This window comes from Pelodiscus sinensis, chromosome 22 (genome assembly GCF_049634645.1).
Source record: "Pelodiscus sinensis isolate JC-2024 chromosome 22, ASM4963464v1, whole genome shotgun sequence".
Taxonomy (NCBI): Eukaryota; Metazoa; Chordata; order Testudines; family Trionychidae; genus Pelodiscus; species Pelodiscus sinensis.
Window position 1 is genome coordinate 11957826 of NC_134732.1, and position 21992 is coordinate 11979817.

The window sequence follows — 21992 nt, forward strand, 5'->3', positions numbered from 1 at the left end:
AATTCTGGAGTTTCTGCCTTCAGCATCTGTGCTTAGACCACTAGATCACTTTGCTGATACACAGCAGTTATACTGCTTTAACCATAGTCATATAGCAGTAGAACCCTGCCTAATCTAGATGCAGTTTTATCTATTTAAAGGCACTTGGTATAGCTATTTCTAGAGGGAAGGGGAATAAGCTTTACATATAACTGTATCCTCACAGTTGTACAGAGTTAACTATTTCAGCAGAAAAATCACACCCTCTGAAATATACCACAATAACAACTGTGTAGAAAAGGCCTAAGTTCTGAAGATTTTATACATAATACTCTGGGTTTTTCCTAGGTTAACAACTGTGATATCGCCCCCAGTGGATGTTATTGCTTCTTGTGTCAATTGTTTGACTGTATTAGCAGCCCGCATGCCAGCTAAGGTGAGGGGATGCCTTTTAATTTTTCTGAAATGGAATAGCGTGTGTGTGTGTAGGAGAGTATAATTTTACTGCTCTCTCCTTTTTTAGGTTTGGGCTGACCTTCACCACACAGGTTTCTTACCATTTGTTGCCAATCCAGTTTCCAGTATGGGTCACATGATTAGGTAATTCAGTTTTCCCTTGTGTCTTTACTTCCCTTGATAATGTCATAGGATGTGTGTTTCACTAGTGAGAATTCCAAGTTGTCTAAAATTCCCATAGCTAATGTTCCATTCTTATATAATAAACTGGAAAAATCCTAAATCTAAATTCAATTCCATTGAATCCTGTGACTGTCAAGTATTTGAGCTCCTTATATCTTCTACATGTAGAGACACCAGAGAAATCATAAACATGCCTAGTTTTTGCAGCAGAAGCAAGATTAATAAGACATATAAAATAAGAGTAAGGAGAAGGTAAATACATCTTAAGTGCAAGGGTGATTGGACCTAAGCTCAATGAGTCATATTTACTTAGGATCATCCTCCAGTTTGATCCCTCTCTGCATTGCTCATATGAGCACATTTCTTCATCATGCTTGGTTCCTATTGTAAACACATTATATACTTTTTTTTCCTTCCACAGTGCTGAAGGAATGAATGCTGGAGGCTATGGGAATCTGTTGATGAGTGTGGAACAGCCTCAGGGCGAGTATGGTGTCACTATCTCCTTCCTACACTTAGTCACAACTCTTGTCCGTGTAAGTGTTTCTACAGTTTTCCTATGTTTTCAGCCAGCCGTAGGTTACCACTAGCTGGGGAGGGTGAAGATGAGTTGAAGTTGTGTACCAAGTGTAGGAAGTTCTCTTGGGTGGGCACTTCTGGTAGCCATTTGACAACACACCTGCCTTTTGTGCTGGGGTTCTTACTTTTTCCATGATTTGGTCTTCCCAACAATCACCTTCAAGCTGCAAATTGCACTTGCTCCTTGAGCAGGATAGCGAGAGTGCTCAGTCTCTTCCAAGTCCCATTAACATTGCTCTGCGTAAGCTGGAGGGAAATGCTCTTTGCTGCTTTTCTTTTCTAGAGATCCAAGCCTATTTACTTCTGTAACATATTTGATCTCTATTTGCTTTGAGTGCAAAAGAACAGAAATTGCTCATAAACCTGTGTCCCTATGTTGCATTGTGCAGAACTGCTCTTGCCCCTATTTCTGTCTTGGAGTGTGAGCATTGAATGTCTTCCATCCAAATACTTCACACCTTTGAACTAGGATTGAAGCTGTAATGTTGCTGCTTTTTTTAGGGACAACTTGGCAGCACCCAGAGCCAAGGGCTGATGCCCTGCATTGTGTTTGTGCTGAAGGAAATGTTACCAAACTACCACAAATGGCGCTATAACTCCCATGGAGTGAGAGAACGAATTGGTAAGAATAGCTCTTCAGGGAAAGCCAAGATGAATTCTTTCTGGAGAGAATATGTCTTTCTCTGTTTTTCCCCCTTTCACTGTAAATGGCTTAATTAGCACTTGGATTTATATTTTATAATGTAATGGCACCTATGGCTGCTGAACTCAACAGCTGCTCTCTCTGAACACTGAATTCTTCCTGTTTTTCAGGGTGCCTAATCCTGCAGCTCATCCATGCTATTCTGAATCTCTGCCCTGAAATGGATCCTTGCAGCAGGTAAGCGGGAAGTGAATTTCACACATCAGTGTATATGTAGCAGCCCCATTTATGCTGCAGGATACCTCAGTCACTGTTGTATTGTTCCCATTTTGGAATGTGAAACATTGAATTGGCAAAAGGATAATGTGCTGCTTTGCAGCCTGGGTCAGCCTTGTTTACATTGAGCCCAGGGAAATGCGGGAAGAGCTGGGAGAGCAAACCCAGAGGGTTATGCAAAGTAATGAGGGTAAGGAAAGAAATGGTTAGACTTAATTTTATACTTCTGTAGATGTGCACGTTCCAGGGCCCCTAAGACTTCCTTCCCTTTCGCTGTGGGTGGTGTGCCTACTCTAAAAGCTTGCACCTAAACATACTGGGGAAGGGGAGAGAGATGATGTGAAGAGGTGATATAGAAATTGAAAGAAGTTATTTTGTGTTGACTTTCATGGTGCTGGTGGATCAGTAGGATCTTTCTATCTGACATATTTCTAATGTACTCATCCCTGTAGTGTCTGGGTTGATACTACATGGTAGTAGTATCTGGTAACATAGTGAGTGTTTCAGGTCAGATGGGAGGACCTTTTCATTGCTTGCTTGCTTTCCAATGTCTGTGACCTTGTCTTACAGCAATGCCCCCAGCCTGCAATCTTTATGCATCTTTAGTCTGGCCAACACAGAGGCAGGACAGGCTGTCATTAACATCATGGGCATCGGTGTGGACACCATTGATATGGTAATGGCCTCGCAGTCCAGTAGGTGAGTCACATGTTCCACTCTTGCCGCATGGAAAAAGCAGCAACAAATCATACTTGAAATGAGACTTAACATGTTGCTGGGAGTCAGTGTAACTGCCAGTTGAGGCAACCTGTCTCTGATCAAAATCCTGAAGAAATTACCAAGAATGTGCTGCTTATTCACAGCTTTCTGTCTCTGTTCTTATTCTCTTCATATACATTCCCTAATTCCTGCAGTTGCTTTTTATTTCTGATTTTGTTTTGCCTAACTGAGTATTGCACTATGTAAATGAAATGTGGGAGTGTTTGATTTTCGCACTTGCTTGGAGTAATGCTGTTATAAAGAGATCATTAAGTTCAACATATAAAAGTACCAAATTAAGTAAAAGGCAGAAAAATTCTAGCAAAAGTTCCAATTTTCATGCCTTCAAATCATGCTTGAATCCAGTACAATCCAGTAGCATGGATAGACCATTAAAAAGCATAAGTTGCACTGTTAGAAAGTCCTTGTGGTTTCTTGATTAATCAGTTTTAAAAGGTGGATTCCTGAATGCAGTTCTAGTTTTGAAAAACCAGGATCCCACCCAGCCTTTCTAGCATAATTAATCCCTCATTTACTTTAACAAATCTGTTTGAAAAAGAAGGAACCTAGAATACAATGAAAGTAATTAGAAATATTGAATTAGAGGTTTTTCACAGATTGATGCTGCATGACTGCAGTACAGATAATCTGTAGCAGAGGCTTTCGGACTTCTTAGGCTGGACCTGAAGTGTGTGTGTGCATGCACACATAGAGGACACCTGTCCTTTGAGCTGTGACCTTGTGGACTACATCCTCTCCCATTCACAATAACAAAATCTCTAATGATAATAGTAGTTGTTTATGTGGAAAAGTAACATTAGAAAAGTATCTAAGCTTTTTAGCTGCCTTAATGTGGGTTGACCTTTCTAAAGAAAGTTAATCAAGTTGCTTACTTTGGCTCTTCATTTTCATCTATCCATCCTATCTGTTCTGCACATACTGCTTTACCATGTAGTCCTCCTCTTCTTCCTAGCACATTCTGGAAACAGGGAAGAGAGTCAGCACTATCTAGCTTGCTGTCTTTCCATGGATTAAGGATGTTAAAATGCAGTTAATTGACTAATCGACTAGTCGATGGAATTTGCATCGACTAGTCGATAGGCACTTCCACATTCCTGGTTTGAAATGTACAAGAGCCCCTTTTGGGGCTCTTGTACATTTCAAAGCAGCAATGTGGAACTCCCCATACAGCCGCATCAGCAAGTGGAAAGTCCCGCTGACTCCGGGCTGCACGGGGGGTGCCTGCTTTGAAATACCCAACAGTCCCCAGCGGGGGCTCTAGTGCATTTCAAAGCCATGGAGCCCGGGGTCAGCAGGGGACTGAGAGTCCCCTGCTGGCTCCTCTGCCTCTTTGAATCGCACGGAGGCGGCAGTTTCAAAGGGGCAGCGGCTGCACAGGTGATCATCTGTGCTGCGGCTGCCCCTTTGAAAATGCCGCCTCCACGTGATTCAAAGGGGCGGCAGGGGAGCCTGGGCTCCCCACGAACCTAGGATCAGCTTGGGAGTCTCCAGCTGATCCCTAGGTTCCATGCGGCACTTCCCTGGGCTCAACAGCAGCTGCCCCTTTGAATTGCGCGGAGGCTGGGTTCAGCTGTGTGCCAGGCTGCCCCTTTAAAATGCTGCCTCCTTGTGATTCAAAGGGGCAGCTGGGGAGTCTCCAGTTTACCCTGGGCTCCCCGTGGCATTTCCCCAGAACCCAGGATCAGCTGGGAAGTCCCCAGCTGATCCCAGGCTCCAGGGCTGCCCCCTTTGAATCCCCACAGTGTTTTAAAGGGGCAGCCTGCCGCACAGCTGATCCTAGAATCAGTTGTGCAGCTGCTGCTTTGGGGTTGAAACTGTTTTGGGGTTTCAAGGGGCACTTTGAAGTTCCCCTTCTCCCCCCCCTTTGGGTGTGTCTAGACTACATGCCTCCGTCGACGGAGGCATGTAGATTAGACAGATCGGCAGAGGGAAATGAAGCCGTGATTAAAATAATCGCGGCTTCATTTAAATTTAAATGGCTGCCCCGCTCTGCCGATCAGCTGTTTGTCGGCAGATCGGGGCAGTCTGGACGCGCCGCGTCGACAAAGAAGCCTTTCTTGATCCGCACAGGTAAACCTGGTTTCACGAGGCATACCTGTGCCGATCAAGAAAGGCTTCTTTGTCAACTCGGCGCGTCCAGACTGCCCCGATCTGCCAACAAACAGCTGATCGGTAGAGCGGGGCAGCCATTTAAATTTAAATGAAGCCGCGATTATTTTAATCACGGCTTCATTTCCCTCTGCCGATCTGTCTAATCTACATGCCTCTGTCGACGGAGGCATGTAGTTTAGACGTACCCTTTATGAAATAGAGGCAGCAGAGGCGGGGGGTTGGGGGTGGGGGAGGGGGAATTGACTAGGCAACATTACTATCTGATAATCAAATGCTTATTGGATAGTCGACTAGTCTTTAACATCCTTACCATGGATCACTAGCAGCTGCTTCCCAGACCACAAGTGGTATGCAGAAATTAGAGGTTCTCAACTTTTTGGTCTATAATAGACATATGAGGCACATGGGACTGCTATATTTGGCTATTTCAAAATAGCTGTTGGATGCTGCCTCATCACCGAGTTTATACAGCTTGGCTATTGTTCCTTAGCCAAAAAAATTTAAAAAATGATGAATGGTCCTGCAGCACCTTAGAAACTAACAAAAAATGTAGGTACTTAATGTTAGTCAAAAATAGTTCCTTAACAATAGCATTCCAATAGCGTTTTCCCTTTCAACTCCCTAAAATGCCTATCTCTTATTTATGTGCAGCATTGAAGTTGTGTTGGTCCCAGGATATTAAGGGGACCATGTGGGTGAAGTAAGCTTTTTTTGGACCAACTTATATTGGTGAGAGAGACAAGCTTTTGAGCTTACACACAGCTATTTGTACAGTTACCTTACGTCTGTAGCAGAGATAGCATGCATCATCAATTATACCGTGTGATCAAGGGCTTTACCACTATCTGTCAGGGACATTTTAAATCTTTTTGATACTCTTGCTTTTATATATTTAGTCCTTCAATTGTCCTGGCCGTGCCTGTGTTTCTCCTTTCCGTGCTTCTTGTGACTTGCTTCTATAAAAACGAAGTAGCATAATCTTAGAAATTTTAGATTTATTTTACTTGTTTGGTCCAACAGTTATACTCATTCATTGGAGAATTTCAAGGGAATTGCACGCATTGCAGACTTGTGGAAGTAAGTGTAATATTATGCAAGCCAGAACCACCTCCTACCCCTTTAAAAAAACCTTTATGTTCAGATAACATGCGGCGTCTGACTAATGGTGAAAGCTAGCTTTAATCTCATCCTCTTGTCCCTGTGTATTATAGACTTTGTAATATGTAAGATCACCCATAATTTGGAAACATACAGGACCTTGGCATGATGGGATGGCTTAAGGATAAAGCATTAGTTTCAATTCTGAATTACCTCTTTGTTTTCATGGAGTTATTTAGATGTAGTAAGAAATCTTTCATTAAGATTGTAACAAGTCCCATTATTAGTCTGATCTTGAACTTGACTTGCTATGTAAATTTTCCTTTCTGGCTGAAATTTCTTCTCCATAGTCACTGAACATAGTAGAAACTTTGTGCAAAGTTTTGAGGTTAGTTTCTTAGTTATGGCAACCTGAAGAAACAAAGGGAGCTCAACTTTTGTCCTGTCATAACTGAAAAATGGCTTGGTCTGAGTTTGCAGAACAAATGTGACGTTTTCGTTCTCAGAACTGAGACACAGGATTGTTACTAACAAGCTGTAGTGGAAAAGCTCGTGTTTACAAGGGGTCAGATTTTAAGGCTTTTAAGTGTAAGATGATTGCTGTGCCCAGCTTTTAGCAGTTGTAGGTAACATGGCATGTGTCTGCAGAGTTTCATAAGAGGAACTAGTTAGCGTTTTGAAGGGGTTATGAGCTCTGTCTGTTGTCTGAAGGATCTCAAGTAAATCACAGACAGCAGAAGAATCCTGCATACAACAGGGGACGTTTGCCTTCTCTTTATTTCAAATTAAGCAGCTCCTAAAACTGCTGCCTATTTAGGGGGAAATAATGGTCCTCAGACTGAGACGCCATCCAACCTATCACCAACACTGTGACCCTACTTCCAGACCTTTCACTCTGCTCCAGGTATAGCACCTTATCTTGCCTCATCTTCCTATTTCCTTGCTCTGGCCATCTCCATCTGAACATACCTTTCCACCCCTAAAGATATGTGATGAAAAGGGGTTAGGACATCTTACATCTCATTCTGTCCACCTCTGCTTTGTTCCAAAACAAAAGGGAAAATGGGAGCCTGGACTTAAGGGGAGGGTAGGTCTGTTGAAAGGTTGAAGTATTTCTCTCTAACAATTGTCCCTAAATTAATAAAGGTTAAAAAGCTTAATAATATTCAGAACTAGTGTTTTCTTTGACTGTTTTGGTCTCCTTTTAAGCCAGAGTAAAGCAGCCCCTTACCAATTGAAACATCTACTGTAAAACCAAAAGCATGAGGATCCTTTAACATCTGATATAGACAACAGAACGTGTAACTTTCCTGAGTGCAACATTTGCAAAAGACTTCTCCTGCTGCACTCTCCAGCTGGTGTCCCCAGCTAACCCCAGGCTCCATGCAAATGCCGCCACGGTGTTTCAAAAGGAGCAGCACCGCACAGCTGAGCCTGGGATTAGCTGAGTGGTGCTGCTGCTTGGGAGTTACCCCCTCTTTGCCTCCTTTCCCCCCTCTTTGCTGCCTCTATCTGATAGAGCATTTGCTTATTGGATTGTCGACTAGTCCTTAACATCCTTACTTCCCATTTTTCAATCTCTTGCCTCCAGTATAGATCACTCCCCATTAAAATGGTATACTAGCCAATGGAGTGAGACTTCAGACCCAGTAAAGAATAATGCACAGTATCTTATGTCTTTTCCCATATACATGCAATATTTTTATCTCCTATCACACTGTAGGCCAGAGTCTCTACTGTATCCTGTTCCTTAGCCTGATATTGGCATCCCAGGTGTAATCAGAGAGGCCATCAGAGGGGATCTCCCTTACCCTGGCCACCCAAAACATTGACAAAAGTGATGCCTCTAAACAGCTAGAACTTCTACCAAGAGATCTATGACCCTTGTGAAAGGCACATTGTCAAAAGAAAGTATTTCCCATATGGTGCTCATAAAACAACATATATTATCTAAAGGGTGGTTTATGTTCCATATAGAAGCAGGTAAAACTTCAGGGTGGGTGAGCAAAGATACAGAGAGAGAGTTACCCTGGGTGGAGGAATTCGATGTTTTTGTTTTCTAATGTGTAAGTGAATTATGTCTCAGCTTGTTTCTCAACTGTTTTTGTTGTTGTTGTTTTTTGGAGGGTTTTTTTTGGGGGAGGGTCTGGTAATTAAGTTTTTAGCTTCAATTTTTGTTGGTTTTAATCTCCCTCCCTCTACTCCTTGCCAATAATGGATGATACATGAGTTTAAAAAGGGGGGGGGGGATTGGGTTTTTGAATCAGTCTGAAAACTGCCCTTTGTATTCCTCAAACTTAAAAACCTATTTAACCCCAAGCTGGCGAAGGAGGAAAATCACTTAACAGTTTAGCAAAATGCAGGACAATGTAGCACTTTAAAGACTAACAAGATGGTTTATTAGATGATGAGCTTTCGTGGGCCAGACCCACTTCCTCAGACCCACTTCCTTCTATCACTATTTAACAGTTTAGGGATGTTAAATTTCGATTAATCAGCTAGTTGAGTAGTCGATGGAATTAGTTGATAAGGGGAGTGGTTGCTATCCTCCACCCTTGGCTCCTGTACATTTCAAAGAGAGAGACCCAGCAGTTCCCCTGGCTCTCTCCCTTTGAAATGCACAGGAGCCACCACAGTTCCCCTCTGTGCCTCTCCCTTTGAAATGTACAAGAGCCGCAGGCAGCTCTTGTACATTTCAAAGGGAGAGGAGCAGCAGTGGGACTGGCGCAAGCAGGACTGTTTCAATCCCCACTTGTGCCGTTTCCCCACTGCCCTCTTCCTCCCCTGCCCTGCACGGAGACGATGCTGGGTGGAACTGGCTTTTATGCCAGCTACCCCCAGCACCGGCTTGCACTCCCCCCCCCTTGCTACCTCTGTCTGATAGAGGCAGCAAGGAGGGGGAAGCGACTAGCCGAGTTCCTACTCGACTACCTGATAAGCATTTGCTTAATCGTGTAGTTGACTAGTTGCTTACATCCCTAGAACAGTTACATACCCCAAAGACAAGGGTTTAGAACAGAAACACTTTCAGACCCTTCTGCTACTATTATAAACCCCAAACTGGTTATGCAGTAGTTTTTGGTGTTCTATTGCAGCACTCACATAATAAGTGAGAGTGAATAGAGTTCTCTTACAACCTTTGCCCTTGCTTGATAGGACCACAGATTACTGAATTTGATATTTGTATACTGTACAGCTAAAGAGCATTGTTTGAGTTCATTTTAATCTGTTCCTTTTGGTTTCTGTTTGGCAACATAGTGATGAGTCACTGGGCCAGGGCCAGCTGCTGATCCAGACAGTAAAGCTGGCATTCTCCGTCACCAATAACGTCATCCGGTTGAAATCTCCTTCTAGTGTGGTATCCCCACTAGAGCAGGCACTTACTCAGCATGGTACGTACCCTTTGTTGGCCAGCCCAGGCAATAGTATCTCTCCCTTACGCCCAGATAATGTGTAACTTGTTAACACTGGACTGACTTCTCTGAACAGTGCCGTTCTTATCCAGCATACCAGCAATAGGAGGGTGCCAGAGGGCATGCTCTTCCTCCGAGGGATTAATCCAAAGACACTGAGTAAATTCTCTATAATGTGGACCAGGCTAACAGGTTTTCCTCTTGCATTATGGTCTTTACAGAATCCTCTTATGCCGTGACACTAGGTATGTGACACAGGGCCCACTTTTGAAAGGGTATCCCAATGGGTTTTCTCTTGTTCTTCACTCACCAGGATCTTGGTGGCACTGATGCTTTTGGTTCTTTGCAGTTCTGGGAGCAGTGTGGAAGCCTTGAACTGTATTATTGTTGTTCACTTACCAGGACTAATCTAAAATAACCACCTAATGTTATTTTCACTTGTTTACTGCTTTCTAACATGAGACAGTGCTAAATGGCTACTAGTAGTACTTACGGCCAGACTCACCCCTTGTCCTCTTGGAAAGCTGAATTCATTCACTCCCTTTCTGCCCTAGTATGGAGGAGAATGACTGCCTGCTAAATAGTTGCTGAATAGTCTCTTTTGAAGAGCTCATAAGAGACTATTCCAGTTTCTCACCTGTGATTTATTTATGTTCCCACCAGGTGCTCATGGGAACAATCTGATTGCTGTGTTAGCCAAATATATCTACCACAAACATGACCCAGCGCTGCCACGCCTTGCCATCCAGCTGCTGAAACGACTTGCTACGGTAAAACATTTCTCATAAATACTTTCCCATGTTTTCTCTTTTTGTTGATTCCATCACTTAATCTGTCTTCTGTGAATATTCAAGGTGCAACTTGTGAGCGTTCTTGCTTTGAGCTTTCCAACCTTGTAAAAAAGGACACATATTAACACTTATCCAGGGATGCTGTGTAAAGACTTATTCTTTGCCTTTTGAACTAACTCTCCCCCTCCCCCGCACTTAAGGGTGAGAAGTTTCTGAAATTTCAGTTTAAAATACACATCACAAACCCCGTTTATCTACTGAGAGAAAGCACCCTAGCATTTATATACATGTTTTAGTATGTTTCTTCCCTTTTGAAGGTGGCGCCAATGTCTGTTTATGCCTGCCTTGGGAGTGATGCGGCTGCCATTCGTGATGCCTTTTTGACCCGCCTGCAGAGTAAGATTGAGGACATGCGCATTAAAGTCATGATCCTAGAGTTCCTCACTGTCGCTGTAGAGACACAGCCTGGGCTTATTGAACTCTTCCTGAACCTGGAAGTGAAAGATGGAAGTGATGGATCAAAGGTAAAACAGCAAATGCCTACATGAGGATTTACATCTTTTCATGTGGGTTGGAACTTTCCTGACTTTGTTCCTTATTTTAGTAAAAATTGCTACAGCTTTACTTTGTCCTCAGTCTAAGTGCCTTTGTAATACACCCCCAGCTCCTGACAAGATTTTGAACAATGGTTTTAAAGCTATATAGCCTGATTCTGGAATGAGAACCTTACGACCTTCTGATCAAATTGGCAAAAATTCCTTTTGACCAAAGAGAAATCTTCCTGTGTTCTCCAAGTACCTCCCGTTTTAGTATGCAATTTAATTGCACCTACAAAATACACAGGGGAGTATGGTGTTTTTCTGCCCCAGAAGTAATCTGATTTGTAAAAATAGTTTATTCCTCCCTTCCCTGTTTTTTTAGAAATTCCTCAAATGTGTTGTATGTCATATGAAATACACGCCTGTGCTGTGTGCTTAGGTTTTACTTCCCTATGTATTTGATAGGTGGAATTAAATAGCATACTGAAACGAGCTGCTTGCATAGTCATCAGATGTAGATGTATCTCATTTTCTCTCTCTCGCTTTAGGAGTTCAGCTTAGGGGAATGGAGTTGCCTCCAAGTGGTCTTGGAACTGATAGACTCCAAACAACAAGAAAGATACTGGTGCCCTCCCCTCTTGCACCGGGCTGCCATTGCATTCCTTCATGCCCTCTGGCAGGACCGTCGGGATAGTGCCATGCTAGTCCTAAGGACCAAGTGAGTCATTGCTTTTCTCCACTGCCTTTAGATGTCTGCTAGATGTGGCCTATTCCTTGTTTCTAGATATATAAATTTGGCTGTTTTCAAAAAGCATTTTGTCTGAATGTGCTCAGTTTACCAAGCTCTCCAGATCGCTCTGTATGATGACTGTTTCCCTCAGCATGTACATACCACCAAATTATGTGTCATTGGTAGTGACTTCATATTTATGTCCAGATCACTGCTGAAAATGTTGCATATTATTCTCAGGGTGATTAAAAATGGGCTGTTTAAAACTATTTTAGTGAATAGAAATAACTCTGTCCCACTAGTTCTTACAGATTGGAGGATGCCTTTTAGTTGTAACTTAGATACTTAGAAACTTAGCAGCTTCTCAGCTAAAAGGTTAGACCTCTTTCTCTAGTTTCCTGATAACTTCCTGTAAACAAAACACTGGAGAAAGTTTCAGGAGTTGGAGGCGTTTAGGGAAAAAGTAAACGTGCTGTTGTTAAGTACATGTGCACAGTTCTCTTGAAATAACCCTCCTGTTTCACTGTGCTCTGCACTGCTGGGTGAGCAATATTACTACGTGTTTGATGTGTGAAATATCTCATACAGTGGAGTTTGCAGTGAAAGGTAGCAGGTCAGGCTATTCCTGTCAGGTGTGCTGTGTACTCCTGGGAATATGTAGAGGTTTTTCGGCAGCGGGTGGGGAAATATCAGCTCATCTAGCTATTTGCCTAATTTTACAACAGGTGACATAAAAAGTACTAGAGAAACCAGTGCAGAGACAATAACTTTTGTTTATACTGCTCTATGCACTAAATGCCAAAATGGAAGTATAATATTTATATTCCAGTTGATTTGTTTTATAATTATAGTGGGAGAGGTCTAGCTTGGATATTAGGAAAAACTATTTCACTAGAAGGGTTGTGAAGCACTGGAATGGGTTACCTAGGAAGGTGGTGGAATCTCCATCCTTGGAGGTTTTTAAGTCTCGGCTTGACATAGCCCTGGCTGGGTTGATTTAGTTGGGATTGGTCCTGCCTTGGGCAGGGGGCTGAACTTGATGACCTCCTGAGGTCTCTTCTAGCTCTATGATTCTATATAGTAAAAATGAGAAAATAAGCAATTTTTCACTAATAGTGTGCTGTGACACATTTGTATTTTTATATCTGATTTTGTAAGCAAGTAGTTTTTAATTGATGTGTAATTTGGGAGGTTATGCAAGACAAATCAGACTCCTGAAGAGGGGTACAGTAGTCCTGGAAAGGTTCAGAGCAAGAGGAGAAATATGGTAACTTGCATTATTTGTGTGTGTGTGTGTATTTTTAGGCCAAAGTTTTGGGAAAACTTAACCAACCCTCTCTTTGGGACCTTGGCTCCCCCCTCAGAAACATCAGAGGTGAGTTGCTTATAAGGACTGAAAACAGCTGTATTTTTTCTGAGGATGAATGAATGGTGCAAGTAACTTTCTTCCTTTTTGCTAACTGCCATCAAAGAGGTAAAATGGTTGTTCTGAGAGTGGATTTTGTTTCTAGTGCTTGCACAGATTGGCTGCATAACTTTGGTCTAGTCTCCTGAACTCTCACTGCTTCTATGTCACCATCTGTAAAACAGAGATAACATTAACTGGGATGATCAAGCTTATCTCCTTAACATTTGTAAAGAAGCAGTACTCTAGATGTGCAGTGCAGTGTTGTGTGTGTGTCTGTGTGTGTGTGCGCACGTGTGTACAGAACATTTTGCTTCAGTTCCCAGACATCTGAACTCTCTCTCCTCTTTACTGGGCCTACCTCAAACTGACTCGCAGCATTTTATCATCCTTCTGTTTTGGAAACTTCTGTCTTCTCTGTTGGAATCTTAATCCTCCTCTATTCAGCTGCCATAGGGTATGTCTACACTACCACCCTAGTTCGAACTAGGGTGGTAGTGTAGACATACCCATACAGATTTGAACATTGTGTTCTTCCCTTCTTGGCAGAGGAGATGAACACTGTATACTGAGGCAGCTGCTCTTCCATAAGACCATTCAGTCCTTACTCCCTCCTACCTAGAGAAGATGGCTGTGGCACTGTTATAGGTGGGACATTTCTTTCAGGAAAATGCAGTATCATTCATTGTGCCTCTAGATGATGAGCAGGTTCAAGTCTTGCTGCCATTCCTGCCTGCCTGTGCCCCAGAGAGGCCCAGAGGATTGCCTATGTGCTACTGCAAAGGCCGTGTGGGCATAATGTTCAGGAATCCAAGGATAACACAAAAACGGGGGCCACTTGAACTGCAGAAGGGTGCTTGATTGACAGCGTGGCGCTCCTGGACTTTTTAGACTGCAGTCCTCAATTCTCTATGTAGGACAGAGCTTGGGGACACAGTGTTACCAGATTCCACCTGTAGCAATGGATAACCTACTCATGCTTTGCTTTTTATTCCTTCTTTGTAGCTCAGTGTCTTGGACACTTGTGCCTTAATCATGAAAATCATCTGCCTGGAGATCTACTACGTGGTCAAGTGAGTCATTGACAATCTGTCCTGCTCTAGAGTTTTCAGTGATCCTAGGGACACCTGAAAGTGAGGGCAAAATCCTGTGTGGTGTGCGGATTAAATATTAAGAGATCATCCATGTTTGAGGGAGAGGCAAGTTGGTGCTAAGAATTCTATAGAAATGCTCCGGGAACAGTCAGTAGTTTAACTGTGGCTGCTGGAGCTCAGAAGAGAGGAGCATAAGCTTGCCTGGTTTGATTTGAATTTCGTGCAGCCATCTGTTAGAGAAATAGATGCCATGAGAAGAGTTTCTGTAGCCTGTAAATGTGAATTTCTGGGTATGGATGTCAAGGGAGGAATATCTGTTCTGGAGTAATGAGACTTTAAATATTTTGAGCTCATGATGTGACTAAAGTAACCACACGTAATACAGTGAAATGTTCTCCTCACACACTGGATGCTAGGACTCTAATTAGGACAATCTCGCTTTTCTTTAATTTTGTAGCAGTGCATAGTAGTAAGTTTGTGTCCTGACATTTATGCCAGAAAATTTTACTTTGCTTCATTAGGGTTCTTTAATAGAGTGGAGTAATCATGTGATTTAGAAAAAAAAAGTTTCACCATTTTTAACATCTCTAATTATGGTGAGACATCAATTTATTACTTTAGCTTATGGATGTAAATTCCAGTTAGAAAATTAACTGTTTGAATGATTAAAATACATTGTTTAAATAGTTAACTGATTAAGTGGCTGAGGCTAATCTAACCAGTCAGCACAGCTGGGGCCCCTCCCGCAGGCTGCACTGCTCCATCCAGGTGGAGAGGCTGGGCCTGCTCTGGCTATGCATTGTTGCTCTGGTTGGCACACAGTGGCTAGAGTCAGTGGGCTGGCCAGCCAGGCAGCACAGGCCACTAAAGCTGGATAGAGTTAACAGTTGAAGCAGGTTAACCGGTAAAACTAATGTTTACTGCTTGTCAAGGCTAAATCCCCACTCTGGCACGATGAATACAGAAGTCAGGGACCGCAAAAGTACCCCAAAACCTTATCTTTCCAGGCTTTGGTATAAAACTTCCCCCTAGAATCTTAAAAACCTAGATTTTGGGGATAAAAGTCCACTGCCAGCACCCAAGTAATGGTAAGAAAACCAGGGAAGAGGTCACTTGGGAAATCTCAGCCCTAAAGTAAAGCCAGGACACACAAATTAACCAATACCAGGTTAAAAAAAAAAAAAAGAACTTTTATTATCACCACATTGCTCCTGTTACAGGCATAATGACTAGATGGAAAAGTCACCAATTAATATACTCATGGGCAGGGCTTGACAAACGGCGGCGAAAACTGCTCGCCAGCCCCGTACTGCGCATGCACGTGCGCGTGACGCCAATGAACAGGGTGCATGGCTGAAATCTACTCGCAGCCTGGTGGTGCTGCATGGGGACCATGGTGCCCAAACGGCCGCTTATGCCACTTTCTCCCCCGGGATGGCCCGGCTGAGCGGCGCAGAAGTCAGCCGAGTGCCATGGCAGGAGGCAGCAGCGCCGCCCAGAGGGAACAGCCAGCATTTCAGCGTTACAGAGTCACAGACATTGGGCTACTATATATATGATTTTCTTTGATTAACTTGGATGTTGTTTGAAGTGTGCTGCATCAGCTCTATAAAGTATCACTGAAGGGAGTTGAAAAAAAACAGCAAGCAAATGGTCTGGTAGCACTTTATAGACCAACAAAACATGTAGATGGTATCATGAGCTTTTGTGGGCCCACTTCTTCAGATGACCGGAGTTATGATTAGAGGATAAGGAAACTCTAATCATAACTCTGGTCATCTGAAGAAGTGGGCTGTGCCCACGAAAGCTCATGATCCCATCTACATGTTTTGTTGGTCTATAAAGTGCTACCAGACCATTTGCTTGCTGTTTCTTTTTCTGTAACAGACTAACTCGGCTACCCCCTGAAGCTCCTGAAGGGAGTTGAGTTTGTGTCTCTGACTTCTAAATCAAACTTTCTCAGCTTACAAATGAATGGATGATTTTCCAGTTCCCAGACTTGTAAAACATCCCGATGTTTGGATGTGCATTCTCTCTTATGGTCCCACCAGCAATAACATTCTCAATAAGCTTTAAAATTAAGTCTGAGGCATGGTCCACAATGGATTCCAGCTCCTTCTCCCACTAATAGGAAGCAGTAACTTACTTCTATCTCTAAAGTCAGTAGAATATACACACGGAGCTGATTTGCTGAGTAAGAATGTGACACACACACACACACACACACACACACACACACACACACACACACTTCTGAATGTACCTACTGTTCTGAAAACTCACATGTTTAAAAAGATGAGTTAGTTCTCTCTAGGGGTTTCCCTTCTTCCATATCACTTGATGCAGTACGTGGGAATCCTCTTCCGAGTTCTCTGAATCATAGAAGGAGCATGTTCCCTGATCAAAGAATAAATGAAAATGTATCTGATATCTTTGTGGCTTTTTCAGGGGCTCACTGGATCAGTCCCTGAAAGACACCCTGAAGAAGTTCTCCACAGAAAAGCGCTTTGCTTACTGGTCAGGATATGTGAAGTCATTGGCGTTGCATATGGCAGAGACAGAGGGTAGCAGTTGCAGCTCCCTGGCAGAATATCAGATGCTGATCTCGGCTTGGCGGATGCTGCTGATTATCTCCACCAGTCACGTAAGAGCCACCTTGTCTAATAATGTTTTGAATAGAAACATGGCCAGTTGTTCAGGCCACATGCAGTGCAGGGAGGGATCAGGCTGTTGGCTTTTGTTTCCATTATCCTGTAATTGCACTCACAGACACCAATACCCTAAGCAGAATTGCCTTGGTGAGTTTTGTTTTGCCAAGTGATCAAAACGAGCATACTGTCTGTCTCGGGGGGGGGGGGGATGTTACATCACTTCTGTAATAAGTGTAAAGAAAGCCAATAACATGCCCTACATCCAGAGAGACCCTTTAGATAATTATAGTGGTACAGTTGTTCAGGACCACAGATGTTGCTGAACAAGAGCGCCCCAGGGCAGGAGGGCCAGCAGCAGGGCTGGGCATCAGCAACCCAGTGGCAGTAGGGGGGCTGTGGTAGTGGGGCAAAGGCAGCCCAGCAGTCTAGACAGGACCAGGACAGCCCGGCAGTGGGGTTGTGCTGCGGTCGGATCGGGGCTGCATGCTGTCCTGGCAGTGGGGACCGAGCTGCAGCGGCCTGGTTGGCAGTATGGCTGGGCTGCGGGAACCCAGCAGGGGAAGCCTGTCTGGGGCTGTGGCTGCAGAGCCGGGGCTGCAGCAACCCAACTGGGGTTGCAGCAGGTCAGTAGCCCGATTGGAACTGCGTACTGGCCAGCAGTGGGGCTGGTGTCCCAGCAATGAGGCCAGGGCTGCTGGCCGCCATGTCAGCTGCCACGCTAACTGGAGCAGCAGTTATGGCAGTGGGGCTGGGGCAGCTGTGTAGTCTAGCCAGCAGTGGGGCTGAAGGAGGGGAGGGGTGGCAGGCTGAGGAGGCTGGTGGCAGGTGACCTTCCCTGGTTTGGCAAATTCATCTGGGACCACTCAGGTCTCGAGGGTGCCTGACTAGAGAGGTCCAACCTGTACTGAGTAAAGTTTCCTCACAATGCCTACTGCATACTCCATCCTCAGTTGACTTTTTTTTGCAAGGGGCAGAAAGTCACTTGTTGACTTTTTGCCCCTTGCTTTTCTAACAGCTAGTAATTCTTAGTTTTTTCTCTCTAAATGTATCATCCAGCAGATGTAAAAGCCCATGCCACCTTGTAAATTAATAAAAAATACAAAATGAGGGTTGATGTTGGACTGGAAAAATAAGAGTGTATTTTGTTACTGTAACTTTCACTGTGGTGTATAATTAGTCTGAGCTCTCTCTCTCTCTTGTCGCTGATGTGTCTCTAGGCAGATATTATGCATCTGACTGACTCTGCAGTCCGGCAGCAACTGTTTCTGGAGGTGCTAAGTGGGACCAAAGCTTTAGTAAGTGTTTGCATTTCGGATTGTAGCTCTTCAAGACTGGGTGCATAATTGTTCAACTCTGTGGAGCTCTAGTATCTTTTTGTAGTTCAGATTTTCCTTGATTCTGTGAGATTAGACTGAGACAAGAAGGCCCCTCTCAGAATTACTTTGCTCTTCATAAAATATTTATTCTCCAAATTATATTTTATTTTCTTGGTCAGCAGGTTACCCTGCAGTCACTGCTATTTAGTGATCCTGCAGCACTGTTAGCTAGAGAGAGGCAGGCATGGTACACAGGCACCAGCCAATGACTCTTCCAGCTATCTGCAGTGTTGCTATTGAAGGCAAGGTCAGTTACCTGTCAAATCTCCAGTTTCTGTACTTACTGAAGGTGATTATAGTAGATGTTTCTTTTCGGTGTATGTTTCACCTGGCGAGAATTTCCTCTCTTCCTTTTTGAGATAGCACGAGGGAACTGTGGAGCATGGCTTTACACCAGTAAAAAACAAGTGAGCCACAGCTTCCATTCCACAGTGGTTGCAAGTTGAGATGCAGAATTTATAAACAGGATCCTTAGAAGACAGGGGCCTCGTTGCTGAGTTCAGTTTTGTTGACTGAATGGGCTAGCACTGAAAATGTGCTGTTAATATCCAGAACTCCACACAGCCTTCTTAGCAGTCGTGGGGATGGTTCTGTGGAAGGACATATTAAAACACATCATCTTTTTATAAACCTTGTTAGCTACAACATGGTTGTTTCTACACATATTCTATCTACACATCAGCCTGGAATATAGCAGTTGGGCAAGGGTGGGGAAGCAAACTCTTAGTGCTGTGAATATCTGTGTTGAGCCTCCATCTTTCTCATCTGTGAATGTTGCAACTGTAACTGTTGGGACCTCTCTCCTTAGTTGCTGGTCCCCATGTCAGTATTGTGCCTGCAGCTGGGGTCCATGTTGTGCACCCTTCTGCTGATCCTGCTTAGACAGTGGAAGAGGTAGGTGCTCTATTTGGATACTTCATAAGTGAGTTCATAGTCACTGATGAATGTAAGAAGTTGTTTGAGTTGCTGTGTAGAGTGATTTGTCATGCTGATGGGAAATAAAGCAATACCTTATCATATCACAGTACATACAAGAGGTCCCCGCTATAAGTCGCCCCGGTATGCATCCGTTCCACACTAAAGTCGTTGATGTTGTAGGAACAGATGCATTATAAGTCCTCTCATTCCCCACTGTAAGTCGTGCAAAACACTCCCCCAATTTGCTTAAATGGAAGTCAGCTGCGGAAAAAAAATTCCACATTTTAATTCCACAGTTGCTATAAGTCCAAGTTTTTTGGAACGTATCTTGGACTTAAGCGAGGACCCCTTGTACTTCTTATCTTGCCAGGCCATAGCTTTGGGGACTGTGGGATCATGGGATTTACATTGAAGGCAGCATTGATGATGGATGCTGCTGCTGAACTTTGTTGTGATTTTATGCTTTTGGGAGTTTAACTTTTGGGAGTTTTATGATTTTGGGAGAAACGAGACAAGGAAACTTAAATTATAGTGAACTTTCAGTCTCAATATATTTCTACCAGACATTCCTGAAATGTCCCTGAGGGGATCCTACTGATGACCTCAATTAAGGAAACTATCTGTGTACCTACACACACATGCCTTAGATATGGTTCACAGAGATCAGTCCCAGCCAAGACGTTAAGTGGGGAATCTTGTCTAATCTGAAGAGCTCTCCCTTTTTCGTTGTCAGCGAGTTGGGTTCTGTGGATAAAATCATAAACTCCTTGACGCAGATTCTGGAGGGAGTGCTGCAGGCTGATCAGCAGATGATGGAGAAGACCAAGGCCAAGGTGTTCTCTGCTCTCATCACTGTCCTGCAGATGAAGGAGATGAAAGGTGAGAGGATCTGGCAGAGGTTATGAAGATCAGAGCTGGAAAGACTTGTTTTCCCATTCAGACATTTTAGAATCAGGAATGTACATGTTGATGGCTGCCAGTGCAGGACAGTGACTGCAGTTGGCAGCCAGTGGGATTTTTCTGTTAACTTTCTCTTGTCTGTTGTGTATAGTGTGGGTAGCTCCTAGAGGCACCAGTCAGCATCCAACTCCTGGTTTGCTTGGCGCTGTATAGCAGAGTCAAAGGCCCTCCCTGCTTCAAAGAGCTTACAGATTTACCTCTAACCCTTTAATATGGCCCTCTGATCTGAGTGCTGCAAGGCCCATGAGGAAGAATGCAAGTTGACCATGAGAGACCTTAATTTTAGTAGTATGGACACTTGTGCCTGCTGATGGGTTATTGCTAACTATAATGATGAGGAAGGATGGTGCAGTTGACAAAGTTAGAGTATGTTTATGATGGGAATTGAATATTTTAAGGTGCCTCAAACATGGGAGGGGTCGTTTTCTGAATGAGAGGGATGTAGGAATTGCCTTACTAGGTCCTTCAAGTCTAATATCCTCTCACGGACCTGCTTATTATGATTGTACATGTCATTAGATGAATGTGTGATCCCTTTTTGAGTCCTCCTAAGCTCTTGGCTCATTCACCTGGCTTTGCTGGGTCCCTTTGGAGTTCGTCACAGTCTTGTGTAGGTTATAAATAGATATTTCTAGAAAAAAGAAATGCAAAGTGATAAGTCCTGCCTCCGAGAGGTGGGGACCCAGGAGTTAAAGTTAACTACTACCAGTGCAGTAATTAAATTGGGAACAGAAGTGCGAGGTGGTGAGTTAATCTATTGTGTGCTCTGTGTGTGTGTTGTAGTGAGCGAGATCCCTCAGTACTCCCAGCTGGTAATGAGTGTGTGCGAGACCCTCCAAGATGAAGTCATTGTACTCTTTGATCAGACACGACACAATCTCACGTCAGGAGACTCTGCAGATGACAAGGACAGCATGGAGACAGATGATGCCTGTCGGGGTAAACACAAGGACCAGCGAGATGGGGTAAAGGAATCATTCACCTGCTCTGCAGCCATGTTCTCTATTGATAAACAAAGTTGCTTGCTGTATCCGTTGCACCATAAAATGTCTCATTTGCATCATATCTATCACTAGATAGAAAATGGACTGTCCTGATGCTTTATTTTGCCACATAGGCTTTACAGGCTTAGTTGCTTGCTGGTGGCAGAGCCCCTGTGATTATGTCCAGAGATAGAGGATAGGTTATTGAGAATTGCTTCTCTTGCTATACTATAAATTCTGGGAAGATGCTTTTTACTAGTCTGCTCTTTGGGTGCAAACCTCTTTGAACTTTCATATGTAGTTCCTGAAAACACACTGAGCCTGCTCTGAGCAGGTGTCTCTTCCAAAGCATTTAGTTAACACTCTGATTTCTCTGGTAGCTAACAAGGGTGTTTAAAAATATTTCCTTCCATGTGTCTGATGACAATGTACATGGCTGTCTTGTTTCTCTATAATGCAAGTCTAAAGGCCTTGCCTCCAGCACCTTGTGGCAATATATGTTCCTACTGGGAGGACAAATCCAGTGCCTGAGGCACACTGGGAAGTCTGTGGCCATCTGTCCATCCTGCACGTTGAATGAGCAGATAGGTCTGAATTGCCCTATAGATGATAGGAAGTGAGATACCAAAGAGGGTTGTGGTCTCTTTGTTGGAGCTGGGCATGTGGGGTCCGGATGCCTGGCTACCATCTCTGCTGTTGACAAGCTCTGTAACTTTGGCTGAGTTATTTAAACTCTGTAAAATTAGAATTCTGTTTACTACTACCTCACAGGGCACTGAGACCATTAATACTTAATATTTGCTTTGAAGTGGTCAGATGAAAGACTGTCTAAGTACAGTATGGTCGGGCTCACACAAGCAGTGAGGATACTGTCACGTCACCTCAGAGGGGAAGGGTGAGCCTTTGAAACTGTGATCTCAAATACTTGAAAGTCTCCAGTAGCCTCTGTGCATGTTTCACTCCTCGCTGCTTTGTGACCCATTACCTAAAGAGATTGTGGCTTGGTCCTGGTCGCCAAAGATTATT

General features: G+C 43.7%; 1 protein-coding gene across 3 annotated transcripts in view; it reads left to right on the top strand.

The window, feature by feature from the left end:
* Positions 1 to 21992, top strand: part of NUP188 (nucleoporin 188) — a 61526-nt gene that overhangs the window by 29306 nt on the left and 10228 nt on the right. The window contains exons 17-35 of one of the 3 annotated variants that reach the window (XM_075905733.1): positions 328 to 415; positions 503 to 579; positions 1040 to 1154; positions 1699 to 1819; positions 2011 to 2077; positions 2687 to 2815; positions 6029 to 6085; positions 9365 to 9498; positions 9741 to 9764; positions 10183 to 10289; positions 10628 to 10834; positions 11398 to 11567; positions 12885 to 12954; positions 13990 to 14057; positions 16527 to 16722; positions 17947 to 18024; positions 18914 to 18999; positions 19757 to 19902; positions 20767 to 20948. In XM_075905733.1, the coding sequence (XP_075761848.1) occupies positions 328 to 415; positions 503 to 579; positions 1040 to 1154; positions 1699 to 1819; positions 2011 to 2077; positions 2687 to 2815; positions 6029 to 6085; positions 9365 to 9498; positions 9741 to 9764; positions 10183 to 10289; positions 10628 to 10834; positions 11398 to 11567; positions 12885 to 12954; positions 13990 to 14057; positions 16527 to 16722; positions 17947 to 18024; positions 18914 to 18999; positions 19757 to 19902; positions 20767 to 20948 (2122 nt within the window). The remainder of the gene's footprint in view (positions 1 to 327; positions 416 to 502; positions 580 to 1039; positions 1155 to 1698; positions 1820 to 2010; positions 2078 to 2686; positions 2816 to 6028; positions 6086 to 9364; positions 9499 to 9740; positions 9765 to 10182; positions 10290 to 10627; positions 10835 to 11397; positions 11568 to 12884; positions 12955 to 13989; positions 14058 to 16526; positions 16723 to 17946; positions 18025 to 18913; positions 19000 to 19756; positions 19903 to 20766; positions 20949 to 21992) is intronic. The other 2 variants (XM_075905731.1, XM_075905732.1) reach the window with 2 other exon arrangements.